This window comes from Alligator mississippiensis, chromosome 1 (genome assembly GCF_030867095.1).
Source record: "Alligator mississippiensis isolate rAllMis1 chromosome 1, rAllMis1, whole genome shotgun sequence".
Taxonomy (NCBI): Eukaryota; Metazoa; Chordata; order Crocodylia; family Alligatoridae; genus Alligator; species Alligator mississippiensis.
Window position 1 is genome coordinate 468,814,892 of NC_081824.1, and position 18,955 is coordinate 468,833,846.

Below are 18,955 nucleotides of genomic sequence, written 5' to 3' on the forward strand. Positions count from 1 at the left end.
AGGTTGGGACAAGACATGGGAACTTTCTATCCAAAATATGACTCCTTCAGAAAACTGTAATCATGTGGAAAGACAGGGATAGAATGGACACTGCTTTCCCTGGATGCCAGGGATGTCCCCTGCATGGGGACACTGCAGATTTTGATTTGACAAAATATTTTTTTACCAGATTTCTTTAAAAGCCAAGAGCAAATTGGGCCTCTTGACCTGGGATTCAGAAGGCTATTATGCAGAAGTACCATATCTTCTTGCATACAGTTCACACACTTTCCACTCAAAAAGGTTGCTGGAAAGTGGAGCTTGCATCATATGCAAGGAAATATGGTAAGAGCAGTTTCCCCCACTTATGGGGCAAATGCCAAAGTAGTGTTCGCTCAATCCACAGTGAGCAGACTCGGCTCTCTCACTATTGGTAGTTAGTTAGTTACTAGGGATGTGTGAAATTTCACCCGCCGTTTTGTTTCGACAGTTTCAACCAATTTTGAGGTTGAAACGGCAAAATTGAAACAAAACAAAGGCCCTTGAAATAGCCTTGGAACAAAATGAGGCTGGTAAAATGTTGCAAAAGTTAAAACATTTTGACCATAGGCTGGGGATGGGAAGTCAGTCCAGCTGGGCTGACTTCCCATCCCCAGTGCAAGATCTGATAGGGGGTGGGAGGCAGCCCAGCTGGGCTGCTTCCTCCACGCTAGATTGCGCCAGGGGTGGGAGGCAGCCCAGCTGGGCTGCTTTCCTGTTCCCCACGCTAGATCATGCAGGGGGTGGGAAGCAGCCAGTTAGGCTGGCTCTGCCGCCAGAGTGATCTAGCGGCGGGGATGGGAAGTCAGCCCAACTGGTCTGACTCCCCATCCCCAGCGAAATTCGAAACAGCATTGAAAAAGTCTTTCTGTTTCAACAGAATGGAACGGAACAGCTGTTTCAACTTGAAATGAAGTTCAATACGAAACACTGTTCCGTTGAACTGTCGAAACTCAAGGCAAAACGGGACGGTGCCGTTTCGCACAGCCCTGTTAGTTACTACAAGGAAGGATCTTTTTTCCTTCATTTTGGCTTTCCAAAATAAGGTGTGCATTTTATTCTGGGGTGTATTGTATGTGAGAAAATATGGCAACTACAGAGGTGGAGGAGATAGGTGTGGTCCAGTTCTGCAATGTGTATAGATGTTGTGAGGTTTCATGGTTTTTTTGATCCTCATTTAATACATTGTACAATCTCTAGCATGTTGCATAAACCAGAAGGTATAATATGCGCTTATTTTATTTTTTTGTCTTTCAGCCTCCAGACGAGTACTGTCTAATATGGATAACATCTGATATCATTTCATTTACCATAATTGTAGGAGTTTTTATATTCCAGAAGTAAGTAAAATTGTTACAGGTCAGCTTTCATGTATTTGTGGTGTGTGTGCTCAGTTTAAGATTGTGGGCTAGAGATGAGAAAAGCACAGTATTCGCAAAATGCTTGGTTTTAGGACACTGGCTATTTGTGGAGTTTTTTTTTAAAAAAAAGATAATTTCTTTCCTTCCTCCTTCAGCATTCAGTTGAGTGATGTTACTATAAGGGTATGAAGATGCTTAAGAAGAGTAAGGAGTCCTGCAAAACAGCGGTGATAGTATGGCTTTTGCTTCGGTACCTAGAAAAGGGATCATTAATGATTTGGGGAAATAGATGCAAATAAGTTTTATTTTGGAAGAAGAGAAAGAAGGTGTGGCAGAAAGTTTGAAATTGTTGAGGCCTAACTGCTCACGCAGCAGTTTTTGCACTAGTTAGTTTGAGTGGAGTTTCCTCAATTTTCTCTGAAGAAGAGAGGGGAGGATGACATCGAGTAATGACGCTTCTCTGAAGATAGCATAGCAATGGTTGCTTGTGATGTCTTGGTCTGAGGGGCAAACATCCTCATTAATCATCAGAACAAACAAAGAATAGAATTCAGTACTTCCATATGCTCCTAGGGTTCAGATTTAATTTTTTGGCAGGTTGCAGGTAAATCGGCAGTGACGTGACTTCCTAATAACTGTTCCAGGGGAATCTCTCTAGAATACGTTTTTGGGTTGTGTTCTATGTGACAGCATTACCAAGCTGCTCTCTTTCTGGTTGAGCTATGGCATCTCTCCTGAAATTTGCCTTTCCTCCCAAGAGAGATGTTTTATGGCCAGCTGTGACAGTGTTTTTACCTTTTTTAAGAACTTGAACTCAGAAATAACTGGAGAGAATTGCAGCATCCTCCTAGAGAAATGCGAAGCTTTCTCCACTTCTTCTGTTTTTTTTTTTTAAACTTTGTAACTGCCTCTTGCTTTGGCACATTTAAAGCACCATGGGGCCAGGTACTGACTGGCCTGCAATTTCCTCCTTCGTTGGTTCACAAATGTCTGAGCCTTAGGCCCAGCAGTGTCACATGAAACATCCGCTTCAGCTTCATGAGCTAGCAATTTCGCTGTCACGTTGCCCTGACTCATTTGCTTTGCAGCTAATTCCCCAAGTGTGGATAATTTCCTTGGTATTTTTGTAATGAGTTACAATAGAGTGCAGCTGCTGAGACCATCACTTACTGATTGGATTCCCTGCCAGATGCTAGACCTGTTGTACCTATTCTGCTGTCTGCAATTTTGCCATCCTCTGAATCTGGCAACCAACTTCCATGCCTTGTATCAATTCAAAGTAACAAAGTTATGCCAGCAACAAGTTTGGTCTGTTGACTTCAATATGGTGGCAGAAGTACAACTGATAAAGTACTGGGTTTGATATCTCCACATAACACTAAGCACTTTTCCAATAATGTAATTAAATAAAACCAAAAATCAATCTGCAAAGTGATTCCATTTTGGGTATGCTTTAGACCTAAAGAGCTGAGTCTCTGACGCCAGAAAGGATCCTTTATAGTCAACATAGTCCAAGCCAGAGAGGAATTTCATCCGGGATAAACTTAAGTAAATAATTCAAGTAAAACCCTTAACCCAAGAATAATGCCAAATAGGGAAACATGCTGACTGCTCTGGATGGACGATGGACATATGTCTTGCTCTTCATATCAGGAGTGTAATTTCAAGGCAATATTGACAGTCATTTGATTGTCTGTCTTTAACTCAGTTTTTCAGCATTTTCTCTGAATCCCATCTACACGTGCAGGGAGCCTGGTCCAATGTACTGGTAATCCAGTGCGTTAGAGCAGACCCGATTAATTGAGTCTGCTGGAGCACAGAAATCAGTGCACTCTGGCAGCCTTCCATGTCATGTGTATCAGCGTCCCTGTGCGTCCCCGCGCTGAAAATATGGTGACGAGGCACTTTTACATAAAACATGTTCGATGAGCTTTAGTTCAAAGTGCCCCACTGTCATTTTTTCAGTGTGGGGACACATGGGGACGCTGACACATGTGACGTGCAGGCACTTTTAATTAGCGCGGCTCACTAATTAAAGCACCCAGCGCCGTGTCCCAGAGCATGTGTAAAAATGCTCTAAAAGTCTGCATGTTAAATGAAGAAGCTTTCAGATTTGTTAATCTGTGTGAGCTACATGTCTACAAATGGGTTCATTTAGGCTTTTAACCCAGACTGCTGAGATCCCAGGGAGATGGGATTAATTTCCAGAAACAGGACTCTACAATACCTAGATTTCCCCATGGATTTTTTTTCTCTGAGTCTTCACATAGATTTAACTGCTTTAAATTTGGGAGTATATTGATGAAGAGAAGAAAGGAGAATGTCAGGAATGGAAATGGATGGGAAGGGAATGGAAAAACTAGCAAAAGGGGAGGAAAAACAGGTTTTGAGGGAGTGGTAGATACGTTCTGTGTAGGGCTTCTAGTGTACAGCTGCCATCCCAAGCAGCAGGTGGAGGTGAACAGAGCAGATGAACTAAGGGGATGTGGATAGGGCAGGGGTAGGCAAAATACAGCCCGCAGGCCAGGTCTGGCCCACCAGGCCATTCTACCTGGCCCGCACAACCCCTACAAAATTTAGAAAATTAATATTTATCTGCTCCTGGCTGCCTGTCAAAGCTGACAGGAGCCAGGGGCAGTAGGACCTAGGGGGAGCTGGCAGCAGGACACAGCAGCCCAGCCCTGCCCCACCCCCAGGCATTTCCCTGCCTTCCTGCCTGTGCACTGCTGCAGCAGTACATGGCTCCTGGCTGCATTGCTGGATTGTAGGAGCACAGGGCCACGCTGGTACCAGGAGGGGGGTGTTGTGTGTAGGGAGTGTGTGTGTGTGTGTGTGTGTTCATAGGATGAGTCCCACACGCACAACCCACCATACACATACACCCCCGGTTGCACTGCTATACACTTTTGTACCCATACCCTCCTCACACACTCCCAGCACCCTCCCCCCACACACATCACCCCCACGGACCCCATACCCATCCACACCTCACATATCCACACACACACCCACATTTGCCCTCACCTCACACCCACACCTCCCACACCTATCCACCCCCACAGACACACCCTCCCCCACACCCCACATACCCACAGCCCCTCACAAACCTATATGCACCCCCTAATATACAAGAGTAAAACTTCATTTTAAGCTATTATATCATCCCCTCTGTGTACACTACACAAACCCATGTAAACCAGGACAAAAAATATTTTAAAAAATCAAATTAATGAATGTTTTAGAGGTTCTCTTTTTAGAACGTAATTTAGTATTTTACTGGTTCCAAGATGGCAAAGCCCCTTGCTGAAAGGAGTACTTCTGGGGGCAAGGGAATAGACTTTGGATGGCAAAGGTCAGGGGCAAGAGGGCGGGGTTGCCAATCACAAATGTCAACCAGGGGGTGGGGCACCTGTCCGGGGGTGGGACTACCCATGCGGCCCTTGACAGCTTGCCAAAACATGGTAAGCAGCCCTCTGCCTGAAATAATCGCCTGCCCCTGGGATAGGGCAAGAAAGGCATTAAAGGAACAGTGTGCAGCAAATCCCTGGGCCATCTGGATGTGAGGGTAAGAAGTGCTAAGACCTCGCTCCTGGTCTCAGAAGTACTTTTCGTGGCTGGAGGAGTAGTTCAAAGTTGGTGCAAGTTGGGGAGGACTCCAGTGACACCCACTCTTAGTTGAGTCTGAACTTGGATTCACTTCCTGGCCTACAAAGTGACAGAGCCCGCAGGGCAGAAGTACAGCTCCTGTGAGCCATCTAGACTCGCAGGGTCAATCAGTAAGTGGTGAGCTTGCACAGATTGCACGCTTATGGCACGGCACCAAATTGCACTCCAGGAAACAGCGCCAGGGATTCCACTTGCCATCACTGAAGTGAAGGATTTGCCCGTAGGGCCATTTTACGGGCACCTAAGAGCATCGCTTCCTTGCCATTCCCTGCTTCCCTGCCTCATGGAAGCGTTGGTGCCGCATTTGGGATGTTCAGAAACCACCTGAATCATCCCGCGTGTCTGCTGAAATGATTCGGCTCCTGGGAAGGCAGGCTCAAAACCTGATGCTTGTCACGTTCCCGCGAGTCTCGCTGGGCCAAATGCAACCTCTTCCTTTGTGTAAGGATGAGGGCGCGGGTCGGAACGGAGCCACAGCGTAGGTGTTGCTCGCTCCACCCCTCCGCATGGCTTCCTTCGGTTCCCCGGTGGCAGCTCAGGGTTACTCGTGCTGTGACGAGACGCTGAGTGTCGGTGGCCCGGCTGGAGGGGAAATGCCGGCGGTGGTGACTTTTCTAACTGATCTTTTTTGCCTTCTTGCCTTGTTTAATTTCTTTACTGCTCTGACTGTTATGCATGTTCCTCCTCTTTCTCTCTCTTTCTCTGCTGCATTCTGGCATCTCACAGCTATCACATGATCAGGTAATTCTGGTGCTTTCCTCCTCCTCCTCCTCTTTCCATCCCACCCTCCTCTTTTTCTTTCTGCTAAGGCTTCACTGCAGAGAGATAATACAGGGAACACCCTGAAATGGTGCTTCATAACCCCCAACTCCACAAACAACCATGGCTACCAAGGTAAAAGTCCGAATAGTAACTTAGCAGTCGCGACCACAAGGCCAAGTCCAGCTGGCTCTTCTAAAGACACTGATACTCTTCTCTAATGGTCCAAGCCACTACTATTTAAATTGTCTCTAAAATCCTGTAATGTCTTATAATTAGGGAGCTCCCAATGAACACAGTGCTTTCCAACTGGAAAGTATCCTATTGTAAAATAACTCTTCATGTAGGTTATGTTTCCCCCAGGCTGAACTGCTCTATTTATTCCCTTCCAAATGAGCAAATGCAACTTTTTCCACTTTGGATCCACTGCTGAAGTTAGTTAATCCTCACTGCAAAATGGATTTCCCTGAGGCTGAACTTGAAAAGTGAGGAGAAGCCTTGTGGGGTACACAGGAGGTTTGTCTCCACAGACCCTCGGGGAAGCTCATGTGCCTTACACTGAGGGGTGAAGTTGAGGCATGTATGTCTACAGCAGGTTAAACCCCCACGTGAGTGATTTTGTTTGGAGGTGAACTTTTAGCTCGTTAGTGAGGATTAAGCTCTACTCAGACTTTTGTTCCAGAATGGAGAGCCCATCTGGAGTCTGACGCACTTTAATTTATGCCCATTGACTTCACACCTTTAGCCCCCTATGAAAGTTGGCTGAGAGTTGTGTGTCTCCATTAAAACCACATAACCGAGGGTCTGTAGTTACTCTGGATTTCCACACGTGTATCCAGGATCACGGGCTGGCTCGCTGGTGTGTTTTGCCGGCACTGTGTAAGTAATGCAAAGTATCTGCTTTCTGCAATGAAACTTGGCATCATTATTTTCCCCAGATGGGTAAAGAACTGTGCTCACTTCTCATTATTTTCTTGGCAATGGAAATACATTAGCAGGGCTAGCGGCTTCAAAGAATTGGCCACCAGCTCTTGAGGGGTCCTGAGTTTGGATCGGCACAAAACTCTCCGGGGGCGACTCCATCCAAATCCAGGACGTTACACCATATGACACTATAAATTAGATGAGAATCCAGATTGAGGGCCAATCGACCCAAGGGTCCCTAAACTCTGCCCTTGTATTGTTTTCATGGGCTATTTCCGTATTCCTTGACATCTGTATTCTTTCTGCAGTCAAGCCTTCATTCCTACTTATTTCTACATTTGAACGGAAGTCTTCATGTGTAATCTTCTCCATGCCTTTAGCTTTGAGCAGCAAGATTTGTATGACAGAGAAATGGCCTGCCCTGTGCCTGCTGTTCTGTTTCCCTTCCCTCGCGTGGCAGGGCTTTCCGCCTGTAAGTACTGCCCCAGCCAGGGGAGGACTAAGCTCTGCTCTTTATGCAGTACTGCCTTGTACTCGGTACCTTGCTGGTTTTACCACTGTGTTGGTTTGTGTCCTCTGCTGGGGGCATTAAAACGCAGGTGGGTCTTCCCTCTTCTCTCTCCTGCTTTGGGCGAGGGGACCGGAGAGAAGCCCCAGACAGAAACTCCAGCTGGTAGGAGCAGCCGCAGAAGGGATCGAAGCCAGGCCTTTTGGAAAACCCTGTTTCTACTGGACTTTCCCTGCCCTGCGCTGCTCAACTCTTTGTTGCCTGTCAGTCTTGTCACCCCACTTTCATCCCACACCTGTCCCGCTACCCTTCCTTCCTTCCTTTTTTATTCCATGTAGGTTATGCCTCCCGACTAATCCTCACCCCGCAAAATGCTCCCCCCTCCTCCCACTTTCCCAACTTGTTAAATTTAACATCGGTCGCTTTGTATGTTCTGCGCTCACCCCTTCCCGTGTGTTTGTGGTCTATTTAGAGCGTAAGCTCTTTGGAGGAGAAGACTATTTTATACAATGCCTAACACATTGGGAGCCTGTTGGTAGGCCTTTAGGCAATACCGTAAAAAAGTCCAACTCATCATCAGGATAGCCCAGGCGAGCTGTGGAGGGATGTGAAACGCTTTCTCTGGGATTCTTGGCAGACAGCGTTTGAGACTCCCTATGCCTGAAGAAGGGTGACTGCGCCCGAAAGCTTGCTAAGAACTTTTTTCCAACTACTCAGTTGGTCTAATAAAAGATATCACATCTACTCAATGAACCCGGCCTGCTGACATCCTTAGACCAACATGGCTACAGCCAAAAACTCTGGGATTCTTGGAGGTTTGGATTCCCATGAATAGTGGAAGCCCCTTGCTCAGCATGCCATCTGGAACTGAGATCAGAGTAATTATTGCTAAGACTCGATGCAAACTTACCTAAGCAAAAATGCTGGGATTTCTTTCCATCTTTTTTTTTTTTTTTTTTTTTTTTTAAGATAACTTGGATTTGTAGGAATTAACATATTCTTTCTTTGTCTTCTGTAACATTTAAACACGTCCTTTGCAACACTGGTTTTATAATAGGTCAGAATTGGAGTCTGATCAAACTTGCTCATACAACCTGATGGCCAGGTTCGGAGTCAAGAAGGAAATTCTCCTCCCAGGTCAGATGGGTGGAGAGAAAACTTCACGGGCTGTGGCTGCACGGAGGTTGAGAGGCTCCTGCCTCTTGACTAGAAAGTTAAGGCCCCTCCAGGCCTTTAATGCAGGGGGTCCCAAACTGTGGATTCCTGCGGGTGTGCAAGACCTATCTGGGGGGTATGTGGGAGAAATTGTGTAATGGTGGATTTAGTTTCCATTATAATAATAATTGGCATTTAAGAGGCTAAAAAATAAAACATATACTGGTAGGGGCACACAGGCAGCTGGTAAATCTGCAAGCAGGTATGCAATAAGAAAAGGATTGGGAACCTCTGCTGTAGTGGATTGGACACCGATGGCATAAAGCCGTTCCTTCCAGGTCAGTGAACAGCCGTGCTCGAACCCGTGTGCAAGGAAGGTGGCACTCCTGAGGCTATTGTTGGTGGACAATGTTCAGCTCCAGCCTGACTCGACCTTCTCTCGCCTCATCCATGTCGCTCCTCTGTGTGCCTTTGTCCCATCCATCCGATATAGCTTCGTCCATCACACGCTTCTCCCCGCTTCCTTGTAAGGAGCTGTCTCCTTCATCTAAAGCCTGGTCAACCCTCATTGTACAGCATGTTATAAAGAAACACCAACGTGTGTAGGGACTCCCTGGAGTCCCTGTGAGCCAGATTTCTACCTAACTGGTCCCTAAACCTTTGGCGTGTGTTTAATGCTCTGTGCCTGACTCCCCTGAAGAGCCTCAGCAGCTTGCAGGAAGTACTAAATGCCTCCTCCCGAGCTCTTCCAGTAAGTATGCAGTACCACTGGTTTCCCTTGATGGTCCGCTGGGTGGCACCAGACCCTTGGAAATGCACCGAGCGTCCTCCCAAACCTGGTTCTCTGCCCTGCTCCTGTTACTTGGTAGAAGAGTCATGCAAAGTTACTGATATTTCAAATTACCATGTAAAAAAAGGGGAAGGGGGGACTGGCTGAGAGCTAAAAGGTAAACCATTATATACCTTCTCCTTACTAGCAAAATTTGGGGTGCTGATCAGTGGGAATTATAGCCACTTGTCCGAGAGCACCATTTCAACTTACAGATATGGTGTGGAAGGTGAAAGTGTCACTTTGCTAAGATCCCCTATATCTGGATTTCTGCCCTGAGTATTAGCTCGGCAGCTGGCTTGTTAGAAACACCGGCAAGATGTTTGCTACGGGAAAGGATGTTGGATATAAATGCTGGTTCTAGAGAGGGGTATAATGGAAAAGGAAGTTTTGCTCCAAATAGCATCACCCTTCCCGGTCCAGCAGGCACTTGAATGAGAAATAGCAGGAAAAAGTTACAGCTTGCAAGCCTCACGGAGGATTCAGCTTGGATCAAGGCCCCATTGTGCAAGGCGCTGTATGTGCTTGCTGCAGGAGACAAGCCAAAGGACAGTACGGGAAGCACGAATGGAAAGGCGGATGAAGGTCAATGTGAGGTCTGACACTAGAAACCTGGTTTCCTGCTGCTGGGATGGTGCCATCGACTGCTCCATGTAGGTCGAGTCAAATGCTTCAACCTTGATGGGGATGACGGATCCAGTAGCTCTGAGATCTCATTATTCCAACCTTTAAAGGGACTGTCCCAGCCTGAAAAACCCACACAACTAAAAGAAAAAAAAACCCATGCCAGCATTAATATTGATCCCTTAGGACTGGTCTCAAACTGCTCCTCAGATCCCTGCTGGTCCTTCAGCCTGTGGTAGGTGAGCTGCAGAGCTTTTCTATGGTTTTCACTGACTTGTTAACAAGGCTGCATGGTGTTTGCAAGGGATTTTGAGGGGTGACAGTGGCCTGTGAGGCCCCTTCCCCTCTACCCCCCACATTTGAACCACTGCTTTAAATTATTAAGCAATTTCCTCCCAACATACTTTTCACGATGCTATTTACATTTACTCTGATTACTGCAAACAGACCTAGATGCTTTATCATTCATGCTTCAGTTCCCTGGCTGGTTCCTGCCAGTCACCCAACGTGGCAGAAACTTCAGAGGAACGTTTAAAATGTTTAATTTCACTAGTTTTATTTATTCCACCTTATCTGGCAGCCTCCCTCTGTTTCAAGCATTCATCACTCACGGGACTGAATCGCAGCAGTTCCTGCTGTCTTATTCATCCCTACATCTCAGACCTTCTCTTCCACGTTGCATATGATTCGCAAAGACATTGAGTTACTAGAGCAGGATTTTTTTCGAAAAGGATTGCAAGCTTGGGAAGGGACACAGATCCTCATTGTCACAAGGCATAACTCTGATTAACAAGGTTTTCCCGGGGACAAGTGGCTCTGCAACTACACTTCGGGTTTTCTTGCTTCTGTCTTTGAAGCAGCTGGAACTGATGCCTCTTTGAGGTGTTTCTCTGATCGGTTTGGGAATATTTGTTACTGTTGGGCACTTTAATCCTGTAACATGTCTGTATAAATACAACACAGAGAAAACGCTATGGTAGCCTTGCAGAAACGATGTCAACTTTTTTTTTTCTTCTTTTTTTTGCATCTGATCACTTTGTTCCCATCAGAGGAGCAGGAGCCAACTTGTTCCAACTCAGTGACCTAAATTTAGGCACCTTATTAGGCATGGACACCAATTACCTCTAGTGGCACCAAACCTTATTGTATCTATGGGGTGAGGTGGCCTGTGTGTTTGTCAGAGGCTGGTGGCTTAGGAAGTGTTTTGCATTTGGGGATGGTCCTTTACATCTCTCTCTTCTGTTGCAGGTGGCGGCTAGGAAGCATACGGACCTATAACCCCGAGCAAATCATGCTCAGTGCTGCTGTTCGCAGGTCCAGCCGGGATGTCAAAATCATGAAGGAGAAACTGATCTTTTCTGGTACGTTCGTTGGAGAGAGAAAGCCCAGAAGGTCGGGAAATAAAGCGAGGGCAAGGCGGACAAGTTTTGCTCCTCTGTTGCTCATAGTTAGACCAGGGAGCTTTTTGATCTGGGCCCTCTCTGGTGCCAAATGGTGCACCACATGAGCCTGTTGTCCTGGATAATCGTGGCAATAGTGCTTCAATGTAAGCTGAGATCTCAGTGGTGCATCATCTAACCTGGCTGAAGAGGACAGCTAGGAGCAGGGGAAGAACGGACAACTCTTCTGAACCAGTCCTGACCTTTGACTGCAGACTTGCTGGGATCCGGAGACCACAAACAATCCAAGTCATCTCTTAGGCACCTGCCACATGTTGCACTTAAGACACGATTAACTGTTTAACCATGTCTGAAGTTGACCCAGCTATACAGTACAGCAATTAAGCCACAAAGTTAGTCCACAAAAAAGTGTGAAATAACTTTGTGGCTGGTTCCTGTCATTAATTGAACATGTGGCCTGGCACACCCCCATGGCCCCAGATGTGACGGGCACCAGGTGCTCCAGTGGCTGAGAGGCCCTTTACATGATGGAGCCTGCAAGCAATAGGCTGTCCCAGCCACAGGGGCTCACCGTTTGCCCCCACAGCTGGGAACCCTGGATCAGCTGACGGGGCTCCCAGCTGCAGGAGCTTGCTACTTGCTGGTTTAAAGGGAACCCAGGATCATGATCCCAGGCTTTCCCTGCGCTGGTAATACAGCATGATGGGATCTGATTCTCAATCCCACCATCATGCCTCCTGCCACACACTTGTGAAATGGTAGGAAGTGCAGTTGTGTGAATTGTGCATGAGATCCTGTCGTGCTGTTACTTGCACATCTGGCAGGGGCCTTTGGTCTGATCTGGAGCATGGCACCAGGAAGAAAACAAGCCTGTAGTTCATGCATGACCACAGCAATGAATGTGGCTGTCAGGCTCACAGGATTTGGACAGTAGGGAAGCACAACAATATTCTGTTGGAAACAGGAGGGAACTCGGGGTGCAGGTCCTTAGCAGATGTAATTCAGCATAGCATCTATTCGGGCAATGCTCGGCCAACTTGACCCTTGGGGTTCCTCTGAACCCCAGTTATCTTCCCTGCTTGGTGCAGGGGGCTGGATCTGATAATCTTCCGAGGTCCCTTCCAAGCCTTACAATCTATGAAGCTATGAAACGTCTCATGGGGCAAAGCAAAGAGATTTCAAGCATCTACCAAACTGCGAGGTTTCCTGCCTTTGTTAGTATTCTAGTTGCTTTAGCCATGGATCAGGCCCCCCTGAGCTGGCTGCTGTATGAATGAAGAACTAAACGATTGTCCTTGCTGTAATGGCAGAGAGAGACCAATGCGGGAACTCAGGCTGACAACTCGATGGCAGAGGTCAGCGGGACCGGCAGCGGTTTCAGGACCCCAGCAGCTAAACTCTTGCCAAGCGTTCTTGTGGGCAGCGCAGCAAAGGGTGGGATTGAGGAGAGATTTGAAGGGAGGGTATTCGACTGGAAACTTTAGTACTCCCCTGAGTTGCCCAGTTGGTGTTGCTTTATAGTGAGATCATAGAGTGGAGGGTGCCAGAGTAGCCATGTTCAGTGGGAGCTTGTGATGGTGTGGAGGTGGGGAAGAGAAAGAAGTGAGCATGAAGCTGTGGACTGGACTGGACTCTTGCTAGGGCTAGGTCTGCCACACAAGGTGAAGGCATCTCTGGTTGCAAGTGAGTGCAGGTAAGAATAGCCGGGAAGATGCTTTTGCATTTGCTAGCAACCACAGTACGTTCCTAGGGGCCTGGGAGAGTGCGTGCTGTGGTCCCTAGCATATGTGAAAGCTTTCCCTTTGCCCTGTAGGGTCTGCCTAATGCCCCCACCTTGAAGGTGGGTGCTCTCCGCCATGCCAATAGTCCCGGGATTCATGACCTAATGGATCTCTTTCCCTCGCTAACTTGTTTGAGAATCTGAGCCAATTGCTTCTTTCAACCTTGCTTCATGTGAGGCTCTTTGCACTGTCTTGCAGGTTCTACCGTCTGAAGTCTGCCTGATTCACTGACAAAATTTCTTGTTGGCTTTTTTTTTCTTTTATCTTTTTTTTTTTTTTTTTTTTAAAAAAGACTCTAGTCGTTACAAGGTAAAACTGCAGAGAGCTGAAAAGCACGGGTCACTGGTTGGCACCAGTATGGGTGAAGGCTTCTGTGGGGACTGTAGGCATCATGGGTCTGCGGGCTACTAACTGCTTAGGGCACGCTGGTTTTCCCTTCCTCTAAAAACCTTTCCGGCTGATGCATATGGCTTCTAGCAGGGGGCGTACTTACCACACCAATGTCTGCTTGGTAAGGAAACAGGGTTTGTGCTAAGGGAAGACTTTTAGCTTTGAAAGATCCAAGCTGATGCATTTACATTCTTCCAGATTGTGTGGATAATCTCTCCTTGCGCAAAGGACTTGCATACTAACGTCTGTGCTCCTGGGAGATGACTAAATTATGGGGCTAATTACGCTCTCCCATTCAGTGGTGCAAATGAATCCCGTGGACTCCCCTCCAAATTTAGTGACATGAAAACAAATGCTGGTCAGGTCAGGCTGACGTTCCAGCTGTTCTCTTCACGTTGCACATATTAAGAGGTAGAGGTAAAATACATTGTCATGATTTGTGCCTGTGAAGGAGGAAAAATGATGAAGACCGGTACCAACAATGAAAAGCATCACAGAATGGGCTGTTTCATTCAGCTAAACCAGCAAGTCCTGGGAGTATCTCTGTTTCCAGCACAAAGACAGGCAGGTCCATTGGGTTAAAATCTGAACTAGTGAAAATTGCACTCCAAACTCACCTTTTCCTTATTATAAGTGCCTACTGCAGTGTCGGTGGCTCCAGTTCAGCTGTTCACAGTGGAAGGATTGTCTAGTGGGCAGCATTAGGCTTTGGGATTTGTAGACAAAAAGGGGTATCAATCTCATTTTGTTTACCCTGGTATAAAATGGGAGTCATTTTATTTCGGCGGTGGCCCATCCGTGGAGAGCCACCAGCAGGCTAGCATTAAGAGATACGTTTGCTGGAAGCTGTACCGCTGACTTGCTGGTTTTTGGGCGGGTCGCTCTGTGCTTCTGTCTGTAAAAATAGGAGGCCCTTAGGGACTGATCCTCTGAAGCCCTAAGGCACTTCTTCTGTGAGATCCAGCGTGCTTTTGATTCACACACCTTGGTAGATCGGTCATGGCAAGCGGGGCATGTCCACGTGGTGCATTGGTGGAGGGGACTCCGGTCATCGGCCGCGGGCCTTCATTTTCCTCTGTCTTCCGCAGAAATCAACAACGGAGGGGAGAATACGGACGAGCTGTCGCTGTGCTCTGAAAACGGCTACTCCAACGAGGTTGTCACCCCCATGGACCATCGGGACATGAAGCTGCGCATGGACTGAGGAACTGGAAACGAAACCCAATGGCACAACAATAAACCCTGCCGTTCTTGTTGCAATGAGTGGCGTTGGCTCTCTTCCGAACCCAATGGCATGGGGACCCTTCTGGAACTACTGAATGTGCAGACATCCTCCCCTTCTCTGGTCACTGGCTCCCCATGCCTCTCTGGACTGCGTGGTCGGGGAGGGGCTTTGTGTACATATGTAGAAAGTCCAATTTTTTTGTCCTTTTTCTTGTATTTTTGGAGATTGTATGCATTTCTTTTAGTGCACAAGCGGACATAACGTGCCCACGAAAAATGTCGGCATTTTGGCCAAAGCTGATGACAAATTTTGAAGTGACAGCCTGGACGTTGGGGTAGGCAGGTGGAGTGTCCCACAACCCCCCTCCCACTCCCCTCGATGTGGCGATTGTGTAGCTGACCTTGTTTAAAAGTGTATGTCGTGACGTTCTTGTGAAGTGTCCCTTTCTTTTTCTGGGTAATGCCGTTTCCAGCTGAATTTCATAGAAGACCGGTCAGAGAGAGACAGAGCATATTCCTAGCAGAGGAGACGGTCCTGCCCCCAGGCAGCCTTCAGGGGCAGAGGAAGGCAATGGCTTAATTGCTTTCCTGCTTCCCTGGAGCAGTAGGAAGTGCTCGAGGTTAAGCTGTTGATGGGCTTTCAAGCCAATGCCACTGTCCTCACCCCAACCTAAACGAAGACAGTAGTCACCCATAATTGGCAGGAAACCTCCTACTACTATGAAGAGCCTGGTGCCAGGCCATTTTAAGGAGGTGCCAATCCAATGCCTGCCAGTGTAAAGATATTATGCATTGCCCCATAATCCCCTGCCTGGCACCAAATAGTAAGGGGCCTCGCTCCTGCATTTCTCCATCACAGAGGCAAGTTGCTGTGCGGGGGTGAGGAAATCTGGTTTATAAATGGGCAAATGTGAGGTTGGTCCAAGGGAGTCACTTATTTAACCAAGGGGACGTTCTCCTTATTCTGCAATAAATGTTTACAGATTACAGGTTTAATTTCCTCCAAAGGAGACCGCTGCAGAAACAAGTGAAATGCCCACACAGAAAATCCTGTGCTAAAATAAAAGGGAAAAAATGGCCAGACATGGTGTGCATCGAAGATGCATTTATTTTTCTCTTCCAAAGTATTTTCCCACCCCTCGCTCCCTCCTGTTCCTTCTTTTTCCACACATTGCAACTGGGCCGTGACAACAAATGTGCATCTGCATTTTGCCGGTTTTTGAGCTGCAAGAAATAGTTGGCAGCTCTTCCCTCTCTTGGTCTCACGGGGAGGACTCTTGCTTGTGGCTGGTCCCAAAGCCAGTTGAAGCCTGACAGAGTCCACCAATTCTTGGTAGCGTTTGTAACTTCAGGACACATGTACATTAGCACCTAAGGGCACCGGCAGGAAACGGGCTCAGCCCTTGCTTTGCTTCTGTGCATGCCAACAGCCAGAAATGACACTGAAGGCCGCTCTACAGCAGCTACGTTGCCACACTTCCAGGACATGGTGCATATGAACCCAAAGGATATGTGCAGGGCCTGGTTCACGGTGATGCTCCTGGCTGGGCACTCAAGTGATGCGTAGACAACCAACCCCTTTGTTCTGGGTAACACAAGAAACATGGAGGGTAAGAAATGCCAGTGATCACTGGCTGCCTTGCAAGCCCAGCAAACACTGCCGTGAAGACCATTTGGGTGTGAAATCTGTCCCCTGGGGAGGGATCCGAGTCATGTCTTCAAAGGACAAAATGGGATTTCTTCCTACTGTCCTACCTGGCATCACCCTTGTTAAACAGAGAGCAATCTGCCATAGGTGCTGTACGGTCATAGGATGGAGATCTTTGAAATGGCTTTAGCACATCATGAGAGCAGCAAGATTTTTCTTGAAGCTGGTTTTTGCAATGATTTTTAAGATATAGCGGTTCCCCAACAGCTTTAGACCCCAAATCCTGACCTGGGAAACAAACCTGACCGGAAGGTAAAGCTGATGATACAACTGAATGAAGTGGAAGGGGGAAAAAATTAAGAAACTAACCCCGGGGGTGGATGGAAAAACATTCTTGGATTTTTATTTTTATTTTTTTTGGTTTGAAAATTAAATGTGCTATTTGTAACCCTAAGAATGAAACCTATTATAATCTGTGTCCTAAGACAACTTTAAAAAATGCAAGGCCAGACTCTTGGTTGGTATTCTGCTGCTGTGATAGTTTTACTTTGGATTTAAAGCTATTGGAGTTTAATCTGGGTTTCTCCCAGTGTAGATGTGGATCAGCACGTGACCCAGTCAGTGTATTGCCCCCTGCTGTGCTGTCTTTTATTCGGTGCTCTCTCCCGCTGATGAAATCAGATGGGTTTTTTGCAGACTGGGGGGAAAAAACACATCTGTGCTATTGGCCCGAAGCCTTCTGAGAAGAGCTGCAGTCGTGGGGCTGGTTTTTGAACCGTTCCCGGCTGCACTTGGTAGCCACTGAGAGACTCTTTTACATCTCGCTATCTGCGGACGATCACCTGCACGTCCACACCCTGACCTCGGAGTCGGCTTTGTTGAAAGAGCAGATGCTCAACAGCCTGGAAGGGTTGGAAGAAACCTAGTAAGACCTTGTCGACTCGCAACACACACTTCTTGCTAAGAGACTCAAACCTTTCTGGTTCTGCCGTGATGACCGCTGTCATCCTGCCAATTGACTCCCAAAACCAATATGCGTTTGCAGCGAAAAGGGGTCTAGACCAAAATCAGTCCCACAGTCCTCTGTGAAATAAAATGTCAGTATTTCTCTGCTACTATATTGTCTGAGTTGTATTACCTGCGGCGTGGGAGGTGGCAGGTGGAAGGGCCTAATTGTAGTGGGTTACTATGGGAGTTTTGCGGGGGACTGAAAGGCTTGAAAGGGGATCTTTCAAAAGCTGGGGTTTCACCGGCGGTTTGTGTGATCCAACCTACCTAAGACGTCTGTCAGGGCTTAAGCATGGCGTGGTGGGGAGAGTTGGGGGGTGGGAGATGGACAAGCGTGTCCATTAATGCTGGGGAGAATTTTTCGTGGCTCCCGTCCTGTCCCATCCTGACACATGGCTCACCTTTTTCTTGGCCTATAGACAGTTGGAGCAGTGGCATGCACTGATCAGATGCCATAGCCCTTGGGTGTTACTTAGCTTTCCCCATCCCCTCCCTTTTTCTGATATTTTTGAAATCTTCCCCAGAATCAAGAGGATTGCACCCCCCGGTGCCGAGCGCTCAGCTGCAGCGCTCAGAAGTGATCTCAACCAAACAAATAGCAATATGACCTAAAAGTGAGCCAGAGATATCCTATAACACATCCAATTATTTGTATTGCAAGGATTCAATCTGAGAACAAAAGCCTGCAGTGCAGGGGCTGTATGTACACAATATAAAAAATGATCTCTGCTCTGTCATTTCCAATCAAAGCACTCAATTATGCAACTCATGACGACCTGCAAAAGGGGTGTCATGGCATACATGACTTAGGTTCTTCCTGAGGCATGTAAAAATGAACTGAAAGGCATATTTTCCTCCCCCTCACTGAAAATGTCAGCTCATTTTTCCCTAGGAGGCTCTAGGGAGGCCTGAAGAATTGTAGGATTGACCTTGCAAACACCAAGCATGTGTGTCAGGAGTATCAGAGGGAGACGTTTCTGCCCAAACAGCTTAACTCTGTGCATTGGTGGGCTTGGTTTTTTTTAACATGTTGAATTCAACTGCCTGAAAAATTACTGGGGGTCAGGACACTTGCTTTTCTCCTCTTTATTACGAAAGCCTAATATTAGAGAGCTTGTTAACTCACACGTTAGATGCCACTTTGCCTAGTCTCTAGGGTGAACTGCAATGAGCTAATGACTGTCCTTGATGGCATTACATGCCTGGTTTCATAGTTCAAGGCCAGGAGGCCCCATTAGATCATCTAGTCTGACCTCCTATATATTTAAGGCCATTAAATGCAACCTACTATTGAATCAAGGCCATGTGTCCGACTAAAACACGTCTGCAAAGCAACTGGACCAGTAAAGCCTACCCATGGGGTCTGCGGAGCTCATTGCCAAGTGGGCTGATGCTGGCTGGGGAACCGTGGCTGGAAACAAAACTCTGACTCAAAGCGAATGAGAAATGTCACTAATATACTGGTTGCCCTCGCCCACGGCAATTCCCCAAAATGACACAGCCTGTGACAGCGTGCCTAGGCCGTATAGCGCCGATGCTCTGATGGGTCTTTAAGACAACGGGCATGTTGCAGGGGACCATGCCAGGGTCCAGAGGCCTCGGAAGAAGCCCTGACCCTGCCATTTGATATCTCCCCTGGCTTATGAGGAAGCCCTCGGAG

At 47.3% G+C, this 18,955-nt stretch overlaps 1 protein-coding gene across 5 annotated transcripts in view; it reads left to right on the forward strand.

Annotated features, from left to right (window-relative positions):
* The window catches only part of GDPD5 (glycerophosphodiester phosphodiesterase domain containing 5), a 305,947-nt gene extending 288,545 nt beyond the window's left edge, over nucleotides 1-17,402 (forward strand). For 4 of the 5 annotated variants that reach the window (XM_014601505.3, XM_014601508.3, XM_019479382.2 and 1 more), the window contains 3 exons: nucleotides 1,276-1,358; nucleotides 11,093-11,205; nucleotides 14,504-17,402. In XM_014601505.3, the coding sequence (XP_014456991.1) occupies nucleotides 1,276-1,358; nucleotides 11,093-11,205; nucleotides 14,504-14,619 (312 nt within the window). In that variant the 3' untranslated portion in view covers nucleotides 14,620-17,402. Of the gene's footprint in view, nucleotides 1-1,275; nucleotides 1,359-11,092; nucleotides 11,206-13,223; nucleotides 13,334-14,503 lie in introns of those variants that run through there. The other variant, XM_014601509.3, reaches the window with a different exon arrangement.
* Nucleotides 17,403-18,955: the final 1,553 nt, after the last annotated feature.